Here is a 21,239-nt window from a genome sequence, read left to right as displayed (position 1 = left end):
TGAGAAAATAGAAAGTTGTAAATTCAATTTTTTTTCTATAGGGAATGCTGCCCAAATAGCCTATTAACACTATGACCAGGGTTCAAAGGAGCCATACCAATGAAACATGAATCCAATAGCTACTTTACTGTCAAAAAGACACTCTCCCCATCCCCTCACTTCCCTGGCAGCTTCCCTTCCACCAACTGAATGGGTTATTTAAACAGCCATGAAAAGCAGACCTGGAGTAGAGGAACAGTGTTTAATAGTTAGTCTGATAGCTGAGTCTCAGTGCTAATCCCAACACTGATGCTGTGCAAGGTTTTGTCAAAGTTGCTTCATCTTTGCATGAATATTTCAATTTCCCTATTTATAAATGGGGATAATGATTCTTGTCTCCTTAAAAGCAGTATTGTGAGGCATTATTAATAAAATTTTGTATAAAGCTCTGAAAAAAATAAGATGGTATTAATTCCACCTGCAAACAAACAGTCTGAGTATCTGCCCCAGGACACGCAGGACAACCATGGTCCACCCACTTCCCAGCCTGCACAAACACACAAAAGACTGTCAGAGAAAGGAAACACATGAACTTTAAAAGTAAATAAAGGTGATGATTTCCGTGATGTGCACTCCTATCCACTAGGAACCCGACTCTGAATCCCCACCTAGGCATAAAGCGTGTCAGAAGGTGGTAACCATTGATTACTATCATCTTGGACAGGACTGGAACCAGGCACCCAGAGCTATAAGTCTGTATTATCAGTTATCCACCAGTTCCCTGAGCCATCCATTGCATTGTGTAAGGCCAGTTTATGTCCGAAAGATATTGAGGAAGGATTTATCATTCTTCAATAAAAAGTAAAATTCCTAGCAAACTGGGAAAGTCACTATGTCTAGTTCTGGCATCAAGGCCAAAGGAGGCTTTCAACTGTGCCAGTATCTGCAGAGGGCTTTCCAGCCCAGCCCACACCCCAGTCTCTCACGCTATTCCTGGGACACACTGGCTACATTACCTTCTTCATCAGAGGATAAGGTGGTGTCTCCACATTCCTCCTTCACCTCCCTCAGGACTTTCAGGTAGCGTTGATGTGTCCGTCTATCCCGTTCTTCTGGGCCGCATGGAGGGGATGGGTATTTTTTCTTAAGGGTCAGATCAGGGCCACCTTTCCTAGCCAGATCGAGCAGGTGCTGAAGTAAAGAGACAGACATCTACAACCCAGGGAAGACTCTGGGATGCAGAGTCCAGCTTTGTGGGGAACGAGTAACTTATACCTACCTACAGATCAATTTAATTAGTTTAAAAATTATAACATATCATCATTACATGGTCGCTAGTATCATCTACCCAGTTATTTATGAGCTAACTAACAGCATTCTAGTATTTAGTATGCAGGGAATCCCAAAAAGTATGCCAGTACTAAATGAAGGGGAAGTCTAATAACTGATTGTATTCCTGCATCACTTTCCACGCTCATTATCTCTTATTCTCATTCTATATGATCCATTTTGTCAAGTATAGACTAGTCATTGTTCGGAAGAGCACCTGAAGAGGTTTGCACCCCATCAAGCTTAACACACATTTGGAACACTGGCTTTAAATCAACAGGTGGGGAAAATATCCTTCAAAAGAAAAAGGAAAAAGTAGTTTAACCTTTAGGATAACAACAAAGAGATATCTGTCCCACATACAAACCCCACCTCCCATTTCCATCCCGAATGTAAGAGCTCCCCTCCCACTCAATAGGTGAAACACTTCAGTTTCCCTATCTAACCTTAGCTAGAAGCCACCATAGTGGCATGAAGCCCAGTAATTATATGCCTCCAGCCTAAATTGCTGTTGTGACATCTCTTCTCTCTGGTTCTGGCCTGAGGGACAGGCAAGATGCTTCAGGAGCACAGACGGCGCAATCTTCCCAGCATAGCAGGGTAGGAGTGGCCCTTCCACGAGTCCAGACCTCTTCTACTTGCCAGTGGCAAGAAACTCTCCGTACTCCTTACCACAGTACCTCCACTGCACTGTCTAGTTTCACTCAAACTGCAGCTTCCAAGATCTGCTTCTTCAAGAGATAGTGAAGTTTAACCGGTATCTGTAAAATGCTTTGAGATCCTCAGATCAAAGGTCCAGGAGTCATTTGGTTAATTAAGGACTGCCTAAGAAAGGTGAAGCTATTGACTAACAGCAGAAGTGGCGAAGTCATTACAAATAAATGGTTTATTTTGAAGTTAGTTCCTCTTTCCTCACTACCAAGAGACTTAAGTTCAAGTTCTGGGTTCCCCGTGCTAAAGGGTATGGCGTCAGTAACATCTAAGTGGATAAATTTAGGTTTTTAGGACCAGTTACAAAAGAAACTGGACACTGAACTCAATCTCAGAAGGAGAAAAACTGTCCAATTAGCCTTCAAACAACACTTGCAGCCAACTTTAAAAGAAGATGAAAGATTTATACAATTTGAAGAGAAACCGTATCTAATGTTTAATATGGTAGTATTTTCTCATGAAGGTTACCAACTTGATGAAAATATTGTTATATTAAAAAATAACCTCAAACAACACTTCACTGCACTCTAGTCAGAGACATTTAAAAACCAAGATACCAGTGTCATAACGAAAATGGAATGCAGACTAATCGTTAGAGCAAAATACTTGGAGTCAGTACTAGGGGGTTGCTATCACAGGTGACAAGAAGTCAGCACTGGGAATTGACTAGGCCAGAGAATCCAAACTCTCTGGTTCTAGTCCCAATGCTGCCAGTGAACAACATGATGTTGGGGAAGTCACTTGACCATCACTTCGTCAATCCATAAAACAACAATATTTATTTTGCTGGGATGGAAGGAGCGAGAGGGGAGAAAGGCTGAGTGCTAAATATAATTGGTCTCTGTATTTGGCCTTGGTGCAACTGCTGCTGGAATACTAGGTCCAGTTCTGGGGCCCACAATCCAAGAAGAAGGTTGATAAATTGGAGAAGGTTCCAAGAAGAGTCACAAGAATGATTAATGGATTCGACAACATCTCTCTAGTGATAGACGCAAAGCTCAATCTATTCAGTTCAGTGAACAGAAGGTGAAAGGGTGACTTGATTACACTCTATACATATCTGCATTGGAAACAAATATTTAACGATGGACTCTTCAGTCTAACAGAGAAAGTATAACAATCTACTGGCTGGAGGTTGAACCTAAACCAATTCAGACTGGAAATAAGCTGGAAATTTTTAAAGAGTGCGTAACTACCCCTGGAAGAATTTACCAAGAGTCACGCTGCATCACTGGCAATTTTAAAATCAGGACTGGATGTTTTCCACAAGATTTACTCTAGGCATTATTTTGGGGGTAGTTCTATGGACTGTGTTATACAGGAGGTCAGAATAGATGATCACAATGGTCACTTCTGACTGTGGAATCTATAAATTGTTTATAAAACAATGAGGTCCTCAGGGAAGAAAAAAAAAGGCGCTACACAGAAGAGTGAAGCATCTGTGCACGTTCAGGGTAAGACAGATACTTGTCAAATATCTGCATGAGCATCCAGAATCCTTTCAGCAACTTTACATTTAGCGATCAACCAAGTCTGAAATCAAAACAGCTGCAGTATTTAATAAAACATTCTAGCAGGGAATAGTGGCTACATGAACACCACCGAATTCTTCAACAGACAAAGTTAAACCATGTTCTTCATGTAAAGCATCACGTAACTCACCGCACCCTGCAAGAACTTACATTGCGGGAAGCAAGGATCTGCTTGAGGAGTCGGTAGAAGTACTGCTGCTGGGAGTTCAGGTAGCGTTTGTACTGGGACTTGAAACAGAGCTGGCGGTATTTCACAACTTCAGGATTAAAGTGCCCATCTGTAGAAAAGAACAAAAACTGTTTTGACTTCCCTTCACTGCAAGATGAGATTAAAGCCTTTTTAAAAGTTTGCAGTTTATTTTCTCTACATAAATAACCCAGATGCTACAGCAGCCATGACCTGTTGAAAAATCAAGTATAATATCGAAGAGATTGCAATTCTTGGAGGAGTGACAAGATCAGGAGCTTTGCTGTTCTAGGTCAGATGACCAAGAGTTCTTGCCGCATTACAGTGTCCTCTGAGAAATACATCTGGAGATCTCATCAGATAAGTGTACATATCACAAAAATGGCACAGCTGGCACTAGCTGATACCTTGTTGACAGTCTCAGCAAACAGGTCTGCATTGTACCAACTCCATGAATAAACAGAGCTTCAGCCTCCTTCGCTATCAACCTGGTACCTTTCACCAGAAATACATTTAATGAAAAGAAAAAAAAAGTTAAAGCAGAATGAGTGGACACTGACCCCGGAAGAGTTTCTGGGCAATGTGCAGTGGGTTTCCAAAGCGAAAGTTCTCACCGCTGAACAGAGCTGGGATGAGCTTGTTCTGGTGCTCAGGGTTGTTTTCTGGGAAATGGGGCAGGAACTTTTTTAGGTGGTCTCGCTGTGAGTCTGTCAGAACCTCCTGCCACGTAGATAGGCTAACAACTTCAAAAAAGATCTCAGGCTAAAGGAGACAAAGACAAGAATGAAGCAAAATGCCTGCCAGCATCTTTAACAAATCTTTATCCCTCAAGGCTTTCCAGAGGGAAATCAAAGTCACAAGACACTGTCCGGTACAAACTGTGGAAAGTGGTAGTCTAAAACACTGAAAGGCGAACATATTAAAGGATTCCAGTCATGAGGACCCACAGCAGATGGAGAGAGAGATCAGGAGGTATAAAAGTAACAGAAAGATGTTCTAATATTAGATCTGAGAAGAAATTTAGAGTCACTGTGTTTACTAGATAAGGAACAGACTAGGAAAAAAAAGGGGGCTTTTAAAATTGATTTAGTTAACGCAACTGGAAACACCACTCAGCACCTTTAAAATCATGTTTAGCTAGCTATGTTGTAATCTAGGAGGGAGCCCAGGCTACAACACAACAAGGTAACTCAACTGTTAGCTCAGGGGTTCTCAGACTTTTGTAGTGGTGACACCTTTCACATAGCAACCCTCTGAGTGCGACCCCCCCTTATACATTAAAAACACTTTTTTAAACACCATTACACATGCTGGAAGAAAATCGAGGTTTGGGGTGGAGGCTGATAGCTCGTGACCCTGCATGTAATTACCTTGCGACCCCCTGACGGGTCCCGACTCCCAGTTTGAGAACCCCTATGCTAGCTGTTAAAACTGTCTCTATACAGGTGTCCAGGGAAGGGAGAGTTCCAATTGTGTTAAACTAACCAGATTGAGTCAAGTTGATTTCAAAACCCACCTTTTTTCAGCAGGGCCTGGGACACCTGAATATGTTACCCCCTCTTTTCCCCCCATCCCCCAACTGCTCTGACTTTCCTCTGTCAAACAGTGAGAATAATACCCACAACCTCCTCGTGAGGTGATTAAGTAGTTATGTTTATCAAACACTCCGGAAATGTAAAGTGCTCTTGTTATTTCTTACATCCTCTAGGAGGTCCTCTGGCAGGCTAACTCTTGTTGCTCCTAGCATGCAGTCCTCCATGATCCGTGTGCCATTTCCCTCCCCACATGGTCCTAGCTCCAACGGGTCTGTCAGCATGTGGTCCAGAGAATCCATTCTTCACTGTACTCTCAGTCCCTGAACAAAAGAAACTATTATCTGTTGGCATAAACTTGCGAACAACAAAGGGCGGGAGGGGCTGAGCACTGCCGTGGATCAAAGCAAGTTCAATATAACACGGTCTCACCTATAACACAGTAAGATTTTTTTGTTGCCAAGGCCAGCACTATATTGAGGTAGAGGTGTACTAGGCACTATCACTCTTTCAGGTGACATGCCTGCACACAAACATACACAGAGTACATATAAAGAACACTAGGCAAACAGAAATGGATATTAGATGATTAATAACCATAGTTTTAAATTTTGCTTACCTGTTCCACTTACAACACTACCAACTGTTTGCATTCCTAATAATTTACTTTTCCACTATATATGCAATTAATATTTTGCCTGTCACTAAACTTTAATAATAAAGATCGGCCTGATCAGTTTCACTCTGAGTCTTATGGACTACATCACTGCTGCAATATTTGGGATGAAACACTATCGAGGAATGGTTAAATCCAAATTAAAAAAATGTTCTCCTACATAAACTATTTTGGAAGCCTAAACATAAATCACCTTTACATTAAATTCACTCCTACAACATGGTTTATGGTTCATGATCAGAAGCCTCACAACCCAGGATTCTGAAGAAGGTGAAACCTTTAAGTAGAGTAATGCAAACTAGGAGAAACAGAAAAACCCAAGACAAGGGAATAGATGAGAAGTGTATAAAGAATCATGAAGAAAGAGCTACTGGAATTAGAGGGTGTTGCCTGCTGAGCAAACCACACCTCAGGCTACTGGTCTGCAAAGATACTTCATGGCTCTGACCAGATGCGAGACCTGTAAATATACTCCCTTTGTTTTCCATAGCAGCCTGAAGCTTTCTTACAAGTGAGTTAAACATTACTCTCATGCCTCCATGCAAAACACACCACACTAAGTAGCATTATAATATTAAAGAATTCACAACTTTGCTTCTGTGGTTGTGACTTCAATACACCATCTACAAAGGGCCAACTACTCAGCAGCATCAGTCTTGCCCAAACAACAAACATTAAGCCATTCATTAATTTGCCCTACATGTGAATCCTGATTCATGTTCAGCCACTGGAACACTGAAAGTAATTAATTTTAAAATCTCATTTCTATTCCAATCTTTAGTGCAGTTTGGTTCAATATATGAGGAGATGAGTCCCTTTTCAGAATTAAATTGGTTCAAAGGAGGAATTACCTCTTGCCTCCAGAAAGCGCGGACACTCTAGCCAAGGATTAAGAACATTCGAGAAGCGGGATTAAAGTATGTGAACTGAAGTTGTCTCATGCATACCTGATCTGTGAATAAAACAAGAGATTGAACTTTAATCAGTAAGAGTAGAAAAATGGGAATACATGTTTACTTTTTTAAAATTAAAACAAAAGCTCTAGGGCTTTTAGCCTCATGAATAATCTGGTTAAACCACGTGAATTCATCATAAATTGGAGAAACAGACAACTACATTGCCAATAAAGACAATAATAATCCAATATTGTCAACTAGCATTTCAATGGGGTTTACAAAATATGCTCTGTAAGCTTTGTGAGGTATGAGAATTCATACTAGTTCTACAATACAGAGAGAAACTGAGGCACAGAGGCTATGGGACTTGCCTAAAATCCAGTGGCAGAGTCAGGAATAAATCTCAGCAGTCCTTGCTCCCACTGCCCAAAGGACCATTTACACAGCAGATTCAATGCCTGACCTACCATTCCCTATTAAAAATATTACAGTCATGATATTCTACACCAGCTACTATAAGATGCAGAGTTACATCATTCTTCCAGATCACCCTCATTTATTTTCATATGTGTTTTTCAAATTTATTTACATTCTGTGACCTATTCCAGGCTCAAAACACTGACAAAATATAACATCAACCATTGATAAAATGCAATCAAAACAAATCAAATGCAAACCACAGAAACCATAACAATATACACCCACTAACATATAACAAAACAAACTTTTCAAATGGCACTCACCATCTCTCTCTAACCGTCCCTTCCAAAGAGCCCTGGGAAAGGAGGGTGGACATAGTTAGATCTGTTTGCAAAGTCTAGGTATTTCTTCAGGGAATGCTCATCCCCCAAAATAACTCAATGCTTTTTCTGCTAATAACAGAAGTTGATAACCAAAGTCAGAAGCAACACTACAATAACCAACAGTAACTACACAGGATGGAGAAAAAAAATAGCCTGGCTGAGGGCACATATCCACGCAAGGGACCCAGGTAACAAACAGTGGCTGGACAGCATTGCCAACCACCCTCAACAAAAAGCCCCCTCTCTCCAAGGATCACCCTGCCCCCCAGGAACCCTCACACCATGCCAGTAGCTCATCCCTGGGAACCCAACCACCTCGCCCCATAGACCAACCAGCTCTGTGCCCCCAGAAACCCCCCCGCGCAGACCCTACATCACTGGGCTCCCCATCCCAGGGGAATCCCCCCCCCGTGCGCAGGACCCCTTACCGCCCTGGCTCCGCATTCCCGGGGAACCCCCCACACCCTGCAGACCCTTCAGTCCCGGCTCTCCATCCCCAGGGGAGCCCCCCCCACAGGTCCTATACCCCCGCTCCCATCCCAAGGGGACCCCTGCGGCAGGCTTACCCCCCCGGCTCCATCCCAAGGGAGCCCCCGCAGGCCCTTATCCCTGGCTCCCATCCCAGGGGCAGGCCCCCCCTCCGCAGGCCCTTATCCCGGTCTCCCATCCCCAGGGGATCCCCCCCGCAGGCCCTTAACTCCCGGCTCCCATCCCACAGGAAGCCCCTGCAGGCCCTTATACCCCGGTCCGCCTCTCACAGGAGCCCCCCCCACACGCAGGCCTTAACCCCCCGCTCCCTCCCGCAGGGGGCAGCGGCCCCCGCAGGCCTTCACCCCGGCTCCCCATCCCCAGGGGAGCCCCCCCCGCAGGCCTTACCGCGCCGCGCGGCTCACATCCCGGGTGAGTCCCCACCACGCAGGCCTTACTCCCGGCTCCCCATCCCACAGGAGCCCCCCCCCGCAGTCCTCCCGGGTTTCCGCGGCCCCCATCCACAGGGGATGCCCTCGCACTGTTGAGGGATTCAGGCCCTTAACACCCCGACTCCCATCCCCAGGGCCCCCCCCCCGCAGGTCCTTACCCCTGGCTCCCATCCCCAGGAGCCCCCCCCATCCGCAGGCCTTACCCCCAGGCTCGTCCATTCCAGGAACCCCCAGCGGTCCTTGCCCTCCGCCTCAGACGTGTCTCCCTCCCAGGCCCCCTGTCCCTGCTCCGAGCGCCCCAAGGACCCCCGGCTCAGTAGGCCCTTGCCCCCTCGCGTCCAGGCCCCCGGCGGCCTTGGCCCTGCTTCCCGTGCCCCCCACAGGCCCTGCCTCCACGAACCGCTCCGGCGCACCGGCTCACCAGCTCTAAGTTTCGTGGGGAGGGGGGCAGCTCCCAGGGAAGGTTGCAGGTCGGGGGTCAGGGGGGGCGGGAGGCCGCGTGCGCGGGCGCACCCTCTCCCCTCAGAGCACAGAGCCCGAGCAAGGTGCCCGGAAGCGGAGCTCCACAGAGAGCCTGACGGAACCTTCGTAACCATGCGCAACCTGCCTCTTTCCGGCGCACCGCAATTCGAGCGTCTGCGCGGCAAGCCTCTCTACGCAGCGTAATGTCACGAGGGGGCGTGGCTCGAACTAGCTGCTGCAGCCCTGTGGCGGGGCAGGGAGCGCAGGGGCGGCCCGGCGAAAGATAGAACCAGGGGTTTGAGCGAGGAAGTGGGGTGCATAGCTGTGAAAGGGGGCGAGTGTTATACTGGGGGTGCAGTAAGGTGGGGGGAGGGTGCCACTGTGGCGTGAGGGGGTGTTACAGATTGGGGGGAGGCTGCACTGGCAGAGGCGGTGTACAGATGTGGGGGGAGGTGCAATTGTGCAGAGGGGGTGTATCGATATGGGGAGAGGTGCATTGTGCAGAGGGGGTGTAGATTGGGGAGGTGCCTCTGTGCAGAGGGGGTGTACAGATTGGGGGGAGGTGCAGTTGTGCAGAGGGGTGTACAGATGCTGGGGGGAAGGTGCATTGTGCAGAGGGGCAGTACAATGGTTGGGGGGAGGTGCATTGTGCAGAGGGGGTGTACAGAATGTAGGGTGAGGAGGTGCATTGTGCAGAGGGGGTGTATAGATATGGGGAGAGGTGCATTGTGCAGAGGGGGTGTACAGATGTGGGGAGAGGTGCATTGTGCAGAGGGGGTGTATAGATATGGGGAGAGGTGCATTGTGCAGAGAGGGTGTACAGATGTGGGGGGAGGTGCATTGGTGGGGAGGGGGGTGCATAGGTGTGTGGGGAGGTGCGTTGGTGTGGAGGGGTGTGTGTAGATATATGGGGGGGTCTTACAGAGTCTGAGCTTTTCTCAGCATTCTCCTTGCAGGGGTGACTTTGCACTTGCTAGTTCCAAGGTCTCTAAACATGCTTGATGAGTTTCTGTAGCCAAAACTGGTTTATCACATGCTGTGACTGAGCCACCTGGACAGCTGCCAGACCAGGCTAAACCTGTCTTTACAGACATGTACAAGGCTCTTTGATGAGGGCAGCTTTTCGCTGGGAATCAGTTCAGCTGCAGCAGTTATGTAGGTGGTCCCCTGCGCTCCTCCCATGGAATCCATTTCATTCCCTTTTCCCCACCTTAGTTACCAGTTACACCCTTTAAGAACATAAGAGTCGCCACACTATCTCAGATCCATTTAATCCAGCATCTTTTCTCTTATAATTAAGGCTATGATTTTAGCACAGGTATTTTTATTAAAAGTCAGAGACACGACATCGACAATAAACAATAAATCATAGATTTATTGAAGCCGAAGCCGGAGCGCTGCTGCCCGGGGCTGAATTATTGGAATTTTCAAGAAATCACAGACGTCTCATAAAATCACAGAATTCATAACAGATTTGTAGCCTTACTTACAATATCTGTTGCCAAGTGCTTTGGAGGAAGGAATTTTCTCTATAGTAGACAATTATGCAATAGCATGACGTTAGGGGAGGTTCCTTACTAGCTCCCATCATTAAAACACACAATCAGACCACTTTTTACAGTGCCCAGGTTTAAACTCATTTTATTTCCCTTCCTCAATTAAAGCCCCTCTGATTTTTCAGCTATGAAGTCCTATCATTTTTCTGAAGGACTGCATTAATTATTACATCATTGGATCTGTACATCCTTCTGCAGAAAAGATACCATCAAGAGGCTAATGCCATATGTGACTCTTCAGCGAGACACAGGGATCCTTTCATTTCTTTTTAGCTCACTGAATGTAATCTTTGGTTATACCAACATAGTCTGTATTTCCTTTTTTTTTGTCTAGGCCTCAAAACGTTTTGTAAACACTTCAGTTATGGGGTTCCCATCTCCAACATCTCTTACAGAACCATGAGGATCTTTCCTGCTCCCCATCCCCTCTTCATACCCCCTGTATCATAGCTACCATCTCTCCAGTCCCAAAGGCCCAAGCAGCAGTACCTTCAGAATCTGCCCCATTCTTGCTGGCAGGGCTGCTGATGAGAAGTATGTAGTTCTCACAGCCCCTGCCAGGCCAGGGAGCCAAAAAAACAAAGACTTTTATTTTCTTTCCTATCACTTACTTTAGTTTTGGTGAAAAGGTACCAGATTGACAGCCCAGGAACCTCATGTCTTCAGATTCTCCAGCACAGATACAACTTGGGTAGCAGCAGTGAAAGCTTTTCCACACTATCTGGTCAGTGTGCTTGAACCCTAACCTAGAGAGATCTGGGGAGGAGTGGGTAGGTGCCTCCATGGGCCATTCCATTCATACTGCTGAGACTGCCAACAAGGGTTGGACATGTTTTTTCCCCAGGTATTGCAGACATCTGTCATGAAGAACTGGACTGACACCCATATTCACAAAGGTCACCAAAGAATCATCCCATGGTATCAGCCGTTAGCCACTAGTGACATAGGATGGATTTGAACTGCTTATCTACTGATTTCCAGTAGCCACCACACCATGCTATGGCTATTACTGCTTGTTGGGGGTGATTTAATTACACTGATGGGAGAGCTCTCTCCCATCAGCATAGAGTAGCTACATGGGAGATCTTACAGTGGTGCAGTTGCAGCAGTACAGTTACGCCGCTATAAGGTCTCTAGTGTAGACATGGTCTAGGTGTATGATTAGGATGCTACCAAAAATTGTATGACATTTAGTGGCTATCTATAGAATAAAGACAATACCAAATTACGCTGATAAATTGGGTCTTGAGGAAGGATTTGATCAAGGCAAAGACAGTGGCCTTGCACATGAGCTATGGGTGGACTTTTCATGCATGGGTGGGAGGCAGCATGGAAGAAGATGAGGAGGTGTTTATTGGAGAATTATACAATCAGTATATGGCATAGTGGAGGATAATACAAAAAGACCCAAGAACAGAAGTACGGAAGGGCAGAATTATTAAACACCTTGAATGCAAAAACTGGAAATTAGGGGTCTGGAAGCTTAAAACAAGTAACTTACAGGTGTAAGTTGAATCATATTTGACTACAGCAGCTGCTGCTGCAACTCTCATGAATGCACAAATCATGTTCAGTATTTAAAAAAGAAGAATTTATTAATTTTGTTTTTACACCTGCCAAGTAGCACAATACTATTAACACTATAACAGTCACTGAATGTACAATAAACATACACATTTAAATAACAGAACAGGGTCAGAATGATGCAACTAGTCAGTCAGCTTCAGTGTCTCACAAAACCCAGATTTAGTTCCAGGTGTTTTAACAGTTCTTGGAAAGAAGCAAGTAACATTCTTTTGGAGAGCAGAGAATCAGGGCCAACTTCTGCGCTCAGATGCATGAGCAGGGGTACCCAATGGAAGCCAAACGGAGCACCCAGCATGTAATTCTTAGGACAGCCTTTAGCTCTCAGTGACAATGAAGGGTACTCCAGAATTAAGCTCTGATGGGACATTATTTAGGAGACAGAGATCTTTGGGCTGGCTCCAGCAAAAGAAAAGAAATTCATATGTTTTCTGTACTGCAGGTCTGCACACAGCCATAGAAACAGATTTTCATTTTTAAGAGAAGCCCTGCACTACAGACCCAACTGTAGGACTGTTTTTCACTACCAAATTTCTGTTCTCTCCCCAGATCTGTGTAATCATTATAATTCATTACTTTGGAATGAAAATGCATGATGCTTTATTCCCAGGGAAGATTATGTCTCTCTTTGTATATATTGTATTCTCATTAATTAACATCATTAATTTGAGACACAGAGTGAACCATCGCTTTCTTTGGTTTCTGGCTGGTGGTTTTGTATGTTGTGCCTCTGTGAGACACAGGACAAAAATCCTCGATAAACAAGATACAAGCTCAAAAAGGTCATTTTCAAACTGCATTCCATAACAACGGGCTAGTTTTTAACTTGAAGTAACTGGTACAAGAACAAGCGTCCCTATTAAGTGATGGTTTCTAAACAGAGTTGAAGAAAACCTTGTTTTTTAAAGCCTACATTTGCAATGGTTTAAAGGCTTATTCTCCATATCTGGAAACTGGACCTTTAAAGACTTTAAAAGACTCCTGTAAAAACAGTAACTATTTACCATGTGACATTTTCAAATCACCTACTTCTCATTATATGTTGTACCACATATCTGACTTTAAATTTGTAGGAGTGTATAGAGGAACGTGTATATCTTCATTTTTAGTCAGTAGATCATCTGGCAATCTGAGAAAAGCCTCTTTTTTTTAATAAGAAGCTCTGAGGCAAAGTCAGGCCAGTGAGCTTCCTTCTTTTCTCCTACACAAACAACATACCAAGGGCCTGATTTCCAGAAGTGTTCAGCATGTACAGCTCCAGTTGGAATCAATAGGAATGACCGTTGCTCAGCACCGCTGCAAAGAAAGGACCTGATCCAAAGACCCAATGAAGTCAATGGAAAGATGCTCATTCACTTCAATGGGCTTTGGAGCAGAACCCAAGCTCCTAATTTCTTAATGCTCCAGCATTTCGGGACAGTCAAAGCAGGAAGATCCCAGGTACCAATTTAGTCTACATTTTGGCCAATCACTTCAAGACTACCCTAAAGCAGTGCTGAGCCGGCCAATATTTAAACAGGGTTTATCTCATCATGCACAGCCATTGCTTCCACTCCATATGAACGGATATGTTATTTACCATAGCAATATGTGTCACCAGGCTTTGCCATAAAGTAGTTGTCCAGTTACGGTTTTAAATTGGGACTTCAGTTTAAGGCTTGGCATCATCGGGCCTGCTACTGCAACTCCTACACACACTCACAAGTAGCCCCACCAAAACCAACAGGCACACTTGTGTAAGCAAGGGATCTTCAGTGTAGCACCAAAGAAAAGTTGTTCAAAATAGAGATTTCATCTGTTAATTATTATGTCACAAAAGGCCATTAAGACCAAAGTTTACAATGTATCCTATTAGACACTGACACTCTGGGGTAGCTTTTCAAGCAGAGTCAGTAAAGATTTAGGCATATAGAGTCTGTGGAGCTGTGGTGATATCCTTCTAAGAACCAGAATAAAAATTACCTCCTTCCCCTTGGTTTAAAAACAAACAAACAGACCCTTAAAGGGGAGCAATGTAAGAAAAAATAAACTGCTTTAAAGACACAGCTTCCCTGTCTCCTGGTCCCAAACCATAACACAAGCTCTGTAAAAGACCAGGTCTGCCAGATCAAGCAATCCTTTGAGATGGCTTTCATTGTCCTATAATAGTGGTCCACGAGCATTCTTTTTTTGTGTTTCCTGAGTCCAAGGCTGGTCATTTTATGAAACAGTCCACAGGAATTGCAGCACAAGGTACATGGAAAATCAGACCAACCAGCTTTATCAGAGCAACCAACTTTCCATTCAACCTTCACAGGGAAAAGAAATTAAATTTTGAGGCAGCCTTAGAGATAAGTATACCACGTCTGCAAAAAGTGTGTACACAGGGAGCAGGTTACAAAGGTTCTCTTCTGACACTGCAGGTTAAAGTGAGTTTCAAACGGCAATTGTAAGGCACAGAGTTCAGAGTGCCCTTTTATTTTAAAACTAACAAAGAAAAGTTTTTTTTAAAAAAAATCAATTTCTTTAAACTCCCTCCCCCCATTCTCTCTTCATACAACCATCATTAGGGGTCACAGCACAAAGCTACTATAGAAGTCTAAACATTACCGAGCCTTTTATTGGTTTACAAGGGAAAACAAGAGTTCCCTGTGAGTGTAGGGAAAAACACAGTATAGGCTCAGTGTTACCGTCATGTGCTATTAGGATTTCAATTCCAAACATTGAGGTCTCAAGACTGCATCTTTCCTTCTCCCCAGAACTTCTTGGCAGGGCAGCGCAGACAGCATGTAAACAGTTCTAAAAGGTTGCTAAATAATAATTTAATTGACTGCTTCTGCACAGTTTCACAGCTTCATTGTTACATCTGTCCCTCTCACACTCACGTGCACACAAGGAGTCACCGATTTGCTGCTGCTCCTTCTTTCCGGGTGGTCTACTCTTTATCTAGCTGGTATATTCCCTTCTTCCTTGGCCATTTAAAAATAAAGACACAGGGAGCAGTTCTGACATACAGCGAATACCACAGGCAGTTTACATGATGTTTGTTTAACTGCAGATGGTAGAAATGTACATGGGGCATAATCTGCTGTTAGCTATTTGTTTGGCAAGTATTTTCCCCCACCTTTATAATAAATGTTGTATACTGTGATACTTCCACAAAGGAAAAATAAGGGTCATCAGACATGCCAAAAAGTCAAGTTCTGGGCAAGCACAGTTTCCGCTTCTCATTTTTTCCTTTTTCTTGAAGATTTGCATAAGACGACACCATTCCCAAAGGGTTTTGAGGGTATTTTTTAGTTGTTGCTGCGACCTAAACCCCCTTATAAAGCATCAGCAAGAGCTCCAAGATTCTAGCTGAAGTTATGTGAATGAATACTTTAAAACATAATGAGCTCTAGGACACCCAGATGTTTTGGGGGACAGGTTGTTCTTAAAGTCAGGTGACACAATGGGATTTCTTCATTCGTGCTCTGTGGAGAAAGTTCTTGGTTTAGTGATGTGCACTTCACTGCCCCCATTCCCATTGGTGGTTGTAGTGATGATGTACTGTGTGGTTTGCTGTTGATTGGTTGTTTGTGATTCCAAGGGATCACAGTGCGCTGATGGCTGAGACACACCCACTTGCACCCCACTGGAGAGTGAAGAGTTCTGTTTTACATCCAGATCGGGTTGACCTTCAGATATCACATAATGGGTCTGCACAGAAAGTAGAAGCACAAGTTACAGTGATATTTCAGACCAGCAGAATAGCCGTCTTTCTCTCACTCCTTCTTATTACAACTTTCTGTCTCAGCACTGGGGAATACTGTCTATATGAATGAGCGATTATAAAATTAAACTGTATTGAATTCAAACGTTTACAGAATAAAAACACAAACAGGATACTTTCAAAACTGTAAGGCTCATTTAACTACTATAAAAAAGGGTTAATTTAACATTGGCTAAAACCAACTATATAATTAATCCACCCATGCAAAAAATTAAAATAACTAACTTACTTTACAATAACTCTAAAAGTCTCCTATTTTCCCATAGATTCCAGTTGGAGCTGCATTTTCTGTATCCTATATTAGTATGTTGGATCTCCTGCTAGACAATATGAGTATCATGGCAGCTTTCACTGAATCCATTCACACCATTCATTTATGCAAAGAGTTTAACAATGACAAAAGTTTCTAAAAACTGTTTTGAAAATTCATTTTATCTGTAGCCGGCTTTAATACACATTTACCTATCTCAAGTATTACAACTAATCAATACTACTAATCTGGGCCCTAATCCTGCAATCGTTTATGCAAGGGAATAGTCCTACTGGACTCAGTCTGATGAGCTAAATGGAACTATTTGCTCATGTAAAGCCACTCATACGAGTATATGTCAGCCAAACAGTGGCATTGGACTGTAAATGCTTTGGTACAGGGTTCTTCATTTTCACTTGTGTGTAGCAGGGTGATCAGCATATCCAGCAGAGCAGCAGCTAATGATTGGCTTTGATTCCCAGTTCCTACCTGCCAGGCTTCTCCTTAGGCCAGGGCTTGCTGCTCCTCAGCTCTGCAGCCCCTTAAAGGGGCAGATCACCTTGCTACCCCACCTCATAGGGATTGTGGTACTACATAAATAATTAACTGTGTTTTCCCTTGAAGTAGATGACTGACACCTTCCCACCAAACAGATCATTTCTTGCCTCCTGGACCCTAAAGAACAATGCCACATTGCTCCTCAGCCTTGGGCTGCCGGAGTCCCAGCATGTTATGTAACTAAGGGTTGCAAGCGTAGCTATGGACACTGCCCCAATATGGTACTTGGTACAAGTGTTGCAGAAGGCCTATGATCTTTTAGATCATACAATTCTATCTCTCTGTCACTTACACACACATTCAGTTTTTATCAGTTGTAAGGCACGTAACTTCAGAAAACACCGTTACATATATCCTTGGTATGACACCACGTTTCCTACTTTGCGTCCCTCCGACATTTCTTTTGGTGTTTCTTTCATGTGTTCAGACCGAGAGCTTTATCTCTAATTCATCCTCCCAGAACAAAGACTGCCTTCCTTCTGCTTACCTGAGTGACTGCTTTCACTTGCCCTGTGTTCACTGTGGTGACAGGAGTGCCTACCGCTGTCTCTGCGATCACATACTGACCCTGTGGGATGGCCATCATCTGAATTTCCGATGCTAAAAGAGAGGATCGAGAAATACAGTTAAAGACTCTCAGAGGTTAGTATGGATAAAGCCCAAGAGTGCTACAGTGGAGCCTGTGACTATCCCCATTTTAACGCAGAAGTAAGGCTGACTGGCAAAGAGTACAAGTTTCAGCATGAAGTGCAGTGCAGCTGCTTAAATGAAGATGGAAGTTGCATGCTGGCACCCAGTCTCCAAGGCTTTAAGATTAGGCAGCAACTGACGCCGGTTGTACAATTTAAGTGTTGGGCTTCTGGGTATCTGGGCAAAGTCTAAGCTCCTGTGGAAAAAACAATCAGACACTTAGGGCTGGATCCTCAGGTGGTGAAAATCAGCATCGTCCTATTGACTTCAGTGGAGCTACACCAATTGACATCATCTCAGGATCTCTTTAGTCCACAGCCATCATATCCATTGTTGCCATACATGGAAGTATTCCTCAAGGATGTGTTGCTCCAGAATTCAGAGAGCTGCTGGCCAGAGTTGCACAGGAAGGTACCTGACATCAGATGTGAAAAGTCCATTTTGTGTCACCCTCTCCTAAATGAGCCTTTTCGGAATGCGTGAGGGCTTTCCTCTGCATTTAAACAATCCATTCTCCAAGGCAGACTTATTCTTGCCAAATGCACTCCCCTTGGAAAAGAGAAACCAGCCTGCTAAAACAGACCACTTAAAACACAAGGGTGTGACTCCACCCTGGAAAGGGGAAAGTCCAATAATAATAGTTTGTATTTATATAGCCCTGTTCCCCTTCAAAGAGCTTAATGAGCATTAACTAATGAATCCTCCTAATCCTCTGTGAAGTAGGGAAGTGTTGCACTTCCCATTTTACAGCTGGGGAAATGGAGGAAAAGGGGCTAAGAGACTTGAATCCAGTCCCAAAGGGAGTTAATGGGACTGCTGACCTTCCTCCATTTCTGATACTTACGGTAGCTACGAAATGAGTTCCATGTGCTGGGTAGATACGTGTGCTGGACTGAGGATCCTTGCTGTTGCTGGAGAGTTTGGCTTGGTGCTGATGTCGTCGTTTGCATTTGGGAGGGGCTGAGTTCCTGCTGAGACTGTTGTGATGAGGGACTCAATGGCTGAGCTCCCACCTAGACCACCACCATGAAAACAGACATAATTATTTATCTGCCAGCAGGATACGGCTTACATGCATTTGTACTGCTGGAGGTATGTTCCTCTTAGGCCTGGTCTACACTGGAGGGGGGATCGATCTAAGGCCTGGTCTATACTGGGGCGGTGGGGAATCGATCTAAGATATGCAACTTCAGCTACGAGAATAGCATAGCTGAAGTCGTCGTATCTTAGATCAACTTAGATTGACTTAATTTGCGTCCTTGTGGTGCGGGATTGACTGCCACCGCTCCCCCGTTGACTCCGCTTCCGCCTCTTGCCCTGGTGGAGTTCCGGAGTCGACAGGGAGTGCGTTCGGGGATTGATGTATCGCGTCTAGATGAGAGGCGATACATCAATCCCCAATAGATCGATCACTACCCGCCGATCCGGCACGTAGTGTAGACATACCCTAAGTTACGCAACTTCAGCTACGTAAATAATGTAATTGAAGTCGACATACTTAGATCGACTTACCATGGTGACTTCACTGGGGTGAGCTGACTACTGCTGCTCTCCCATCGACTCCACCTGTGCATCTCGCGGCAGTGGAGTACAGGAATCGACGGGAGAGCGCTCAGGGATCAGTTTATCGTGTCTAGACTAGACATGATAAATTGACCCTCACTGGATCGATCACTGCCTGCCGATCCGGTGGGTAGTGTCAACATACCCTTAGTATTAGGATACTATCGGATTAATCCTTTAGTTGATAGTGCAAACCTCAGCCCAAGTCGGCAGCGATCAATAGTTATTGTACATTTGCAGCTGTCTTTTGGCACAGGAATCAGTGGGTTCCCAGAGTCATTCCTAATTGAAAAAATGTCCATATCATAACCACTCCCACAACCAGCAGTCTCAGAAGAGGCCAAGCTCTGAATGAATGCGCATGGAGCATAAACTCCTTTCTCATCCTTAGATCTCTCTCATACCAGGTCACGGGTGGCAGAACAGCATGGGAATATCTTGCACTGCTGTCACCCATGCTGCACCTGTTCTGTGGACAACTATAAACTTAGTAGCATGTTTACAAAGAAGTCCTGCTCTACCACTAGTCACCATAATAATAATAATGCTTTGACCTTCTATAGCTCCTTCAACACAAGGAGCTCAAGGCCCTTTGCAAATATTAATGGATTTAGCCTCACAACCTCTCTGTGTGCTCAGTCAGTATTATTCGATCCAGTTCAGAGATAGGTAAACAGAGGTAGAGAGATGTGATTTGCCCAAGGTCATGCGGCAAGTCTGGGGCAGGGAGCCGGTATCAGAACCAGAAACTGTACAAGTCTTTTAACTGCTCAGAAAAGACCAGTACTACAAACTGAACACTTTCTAGGGCAACAAGAGTTGAATTTTGAACTTTCTGACACTTAGGAAAAGGACTTTAATTCTTCTTCAGATAGTTTCAGTGTGTAACAGAAATAATTCATTATTGGTCTCAGACCCTGGGAATACCTGTGCCATTAGTCATCACTGCTTTAAAACAAGCAGCTAGAGAGCAGTGTGGGGACTGTACATATCTTCAGGACTGCCTCTCTGCATGATCCCCTGGCTTACGTAAGAGAGGGCCGCTGGCAGAGCCTTTTCAGTGAAGGGCGTTTGAGATTACCTCACTCCTGTGTTGGCCAAAGCCTAATTTGATGACTGCAGGGCCTATATTTTACCTCAAGCGTTTCTGAGGGAGGGAGTGAAGCCAAATGGGGTTTTAGGACAGATGACTGGGAGACTCCTGAGAATCCTTTATTGGCACCAAGAGAGCATGTAAATGCTTTTGTTTAAATAATATGTTAATCTTGTACATACGTGAAGAGACTTGCATTTTTAAAAAGAAACTGCCCATTTAAACAATCTAAATAAATTAGTAAATAAGTTATCCATCTGTCTCATAAGTTATCTCTGCATTTCTAAAATATCCACCACCATTGTACATAGGCACTTTATATTTTCAAATATGCACTGTATAGACACAACAAATACTCTAAGTATCATTAGCCCTATTATACAGATGGGAAAACTGAGGCACAGAGAGCTGGTTAATGGCAGACCAGGATTAGAACTCAAGATTTCCTAGTATCATGCCAAGTCCATAATGTCTCTCTAAAATGCCCATGTTCCCATGAGCTCCGTCTGAGGATGGCCAGTATTTGCAGATCTGTGAACTTCTTTCATCCCTTTAACCATATGGAGTCATAAATATGTCCACTCAAGTGTCTTTACACCCCTACTGTGCATATGCTGTGATAAATGGGAACATCTGAGAACTATTTTAAATAATCTCAAGGTCCTAATGCTGCAACAGCTCCATGTGCAGTACTTCTAAGGATTTCAATGAGAGTCCTACGGACAGCACATCAGCTGCACAGAGCTGTATAAAACTCCAGCTTGAGCATCCTGGCACGGAGAATGCTCTTTGCATTGAAAGTGTGGGATACCTGTGATGATGACTGAGTTGTTGGGGCTGGCTCTGTGACCTGGATATGCTGCACCTGGATGGCATGCTGGGTGTATGTCTGGGGGTCATGCAGCTGTCCAACGTCCACCGTGGAATGCTGGGACTGGTGAGGTGAGGTAGCCTGGGAAAATCAAAGCAAAGCTGTGAACTGTAAATTCTCTGGGGCAGGGACTGTGTCCACCTTTCTGTTCGCATAGTACCTAGGGCAATGGGGCCATGATCCTGATGTGGGGCCTCTGGGCACTATCATAATACAAATATTAAACAATAAGCAACACTTGGAGTGATCAGTAACCTGCATTACAACAGAATTGTTGCTAACTTGTAAACAGGGCT

The 21,239-nt window shown here is 44.4% G+C and overlaps 2 protein-coding genes across 7 annotated transcripts in view; both read right to left on the bottom strand.

Moving 5' to 3' along the window:
• Positions 1–7,867, bottom strand: part of NFRKB (nuclear factor related to kappaB binding protein) — a 33,309-nt gene extending 25,442 nt beyond the window's left edge. For 2 of the 3 annotated variants that reach the window (XM_032802354.2, XM_032802355.2), the window contains exons 1-6: positions 7,586–7,867; positions 6,798–6,898; positions 5,438–5,593; positions 4,299–4,500; positions 3,702–3,829; positions 996–1,170 (exon numbers count right to left, since the gene is read on the bottom strand). In XM_032802354.2, the coding sequence (XP_032658245.1) occupies positions 996–1,170; positions 3,702–3,829; positions 4,299–4,500; positions 5,438–5,572 (640 nt within the window). In that variant the 5' untranslated portion in view covers positions 5,573–5,593; positions 6,798–6,898; positions 7,586–7,867. The remainder of the gene's footprint in view (positions 1–995; positions 1,171–3,701; positions 3,830–4,298; positions 4,501–5,437; positions 5,594–6,797; positions 6,899–7,585) is intronic. The other variant, XM_032802357.2, reaches the window with a different exon arrangement.
• Positions 7,868–12,152: 4,285 nt separating this feature from the next.
• The window catches only part of PRDM10 (PR/SET domain 10), a 76,033-nt gene continuing 66,946 nt past the window's right edge, over positions 12,153–21,239 (bottom strand). For 3 of the 4 annotated variants that reach the window (XM_032802321.2, XM_032802324.2, XM_032802323.2), the window contains 4 exons: positions 20,884–21,024; positions 18,261–18,429; positions 17,214–17,326; positions 12,153–15,845 (listed from right to left, as the gene is read on the bottom strand). In XM_032802321.2, the coding sequence (XP_032658212.1) occupies positions 15,609–15,845; positions 17,214–17,326; positions 18,261–18,429; positions 20,884–21,024 (660 nt within the window). In that variant the 3' untranslated portion in view covers positions 12,153–15,608. The remainder of the gene's footprint in view (positions 15,846–17,213; positions 17,327–18,260; positions 18,430–20,883; positions 21,025–21,239) is intronic. The other variant, XM_032802325.2, reaches the window with a different exon arrangement.

Source organism: Chelonoidis abingdonii, chromosome 18 (genome assembly GCF_003597395.2).
Source record: "Chelonoidis abingdonii isolate Lonesome George chromosome 18, CheloAbing_2.0, whole genome shotgun sequence".
Lineage (NCBI taxonomy): Eukaryota > Metazoa > Chordata > Testudines > Testudinidae > Chelonoidis > Chelonoidis abingdonii.
This window is presented reverse-complemented; position numbering and strand designations above follow the sequence as displayed.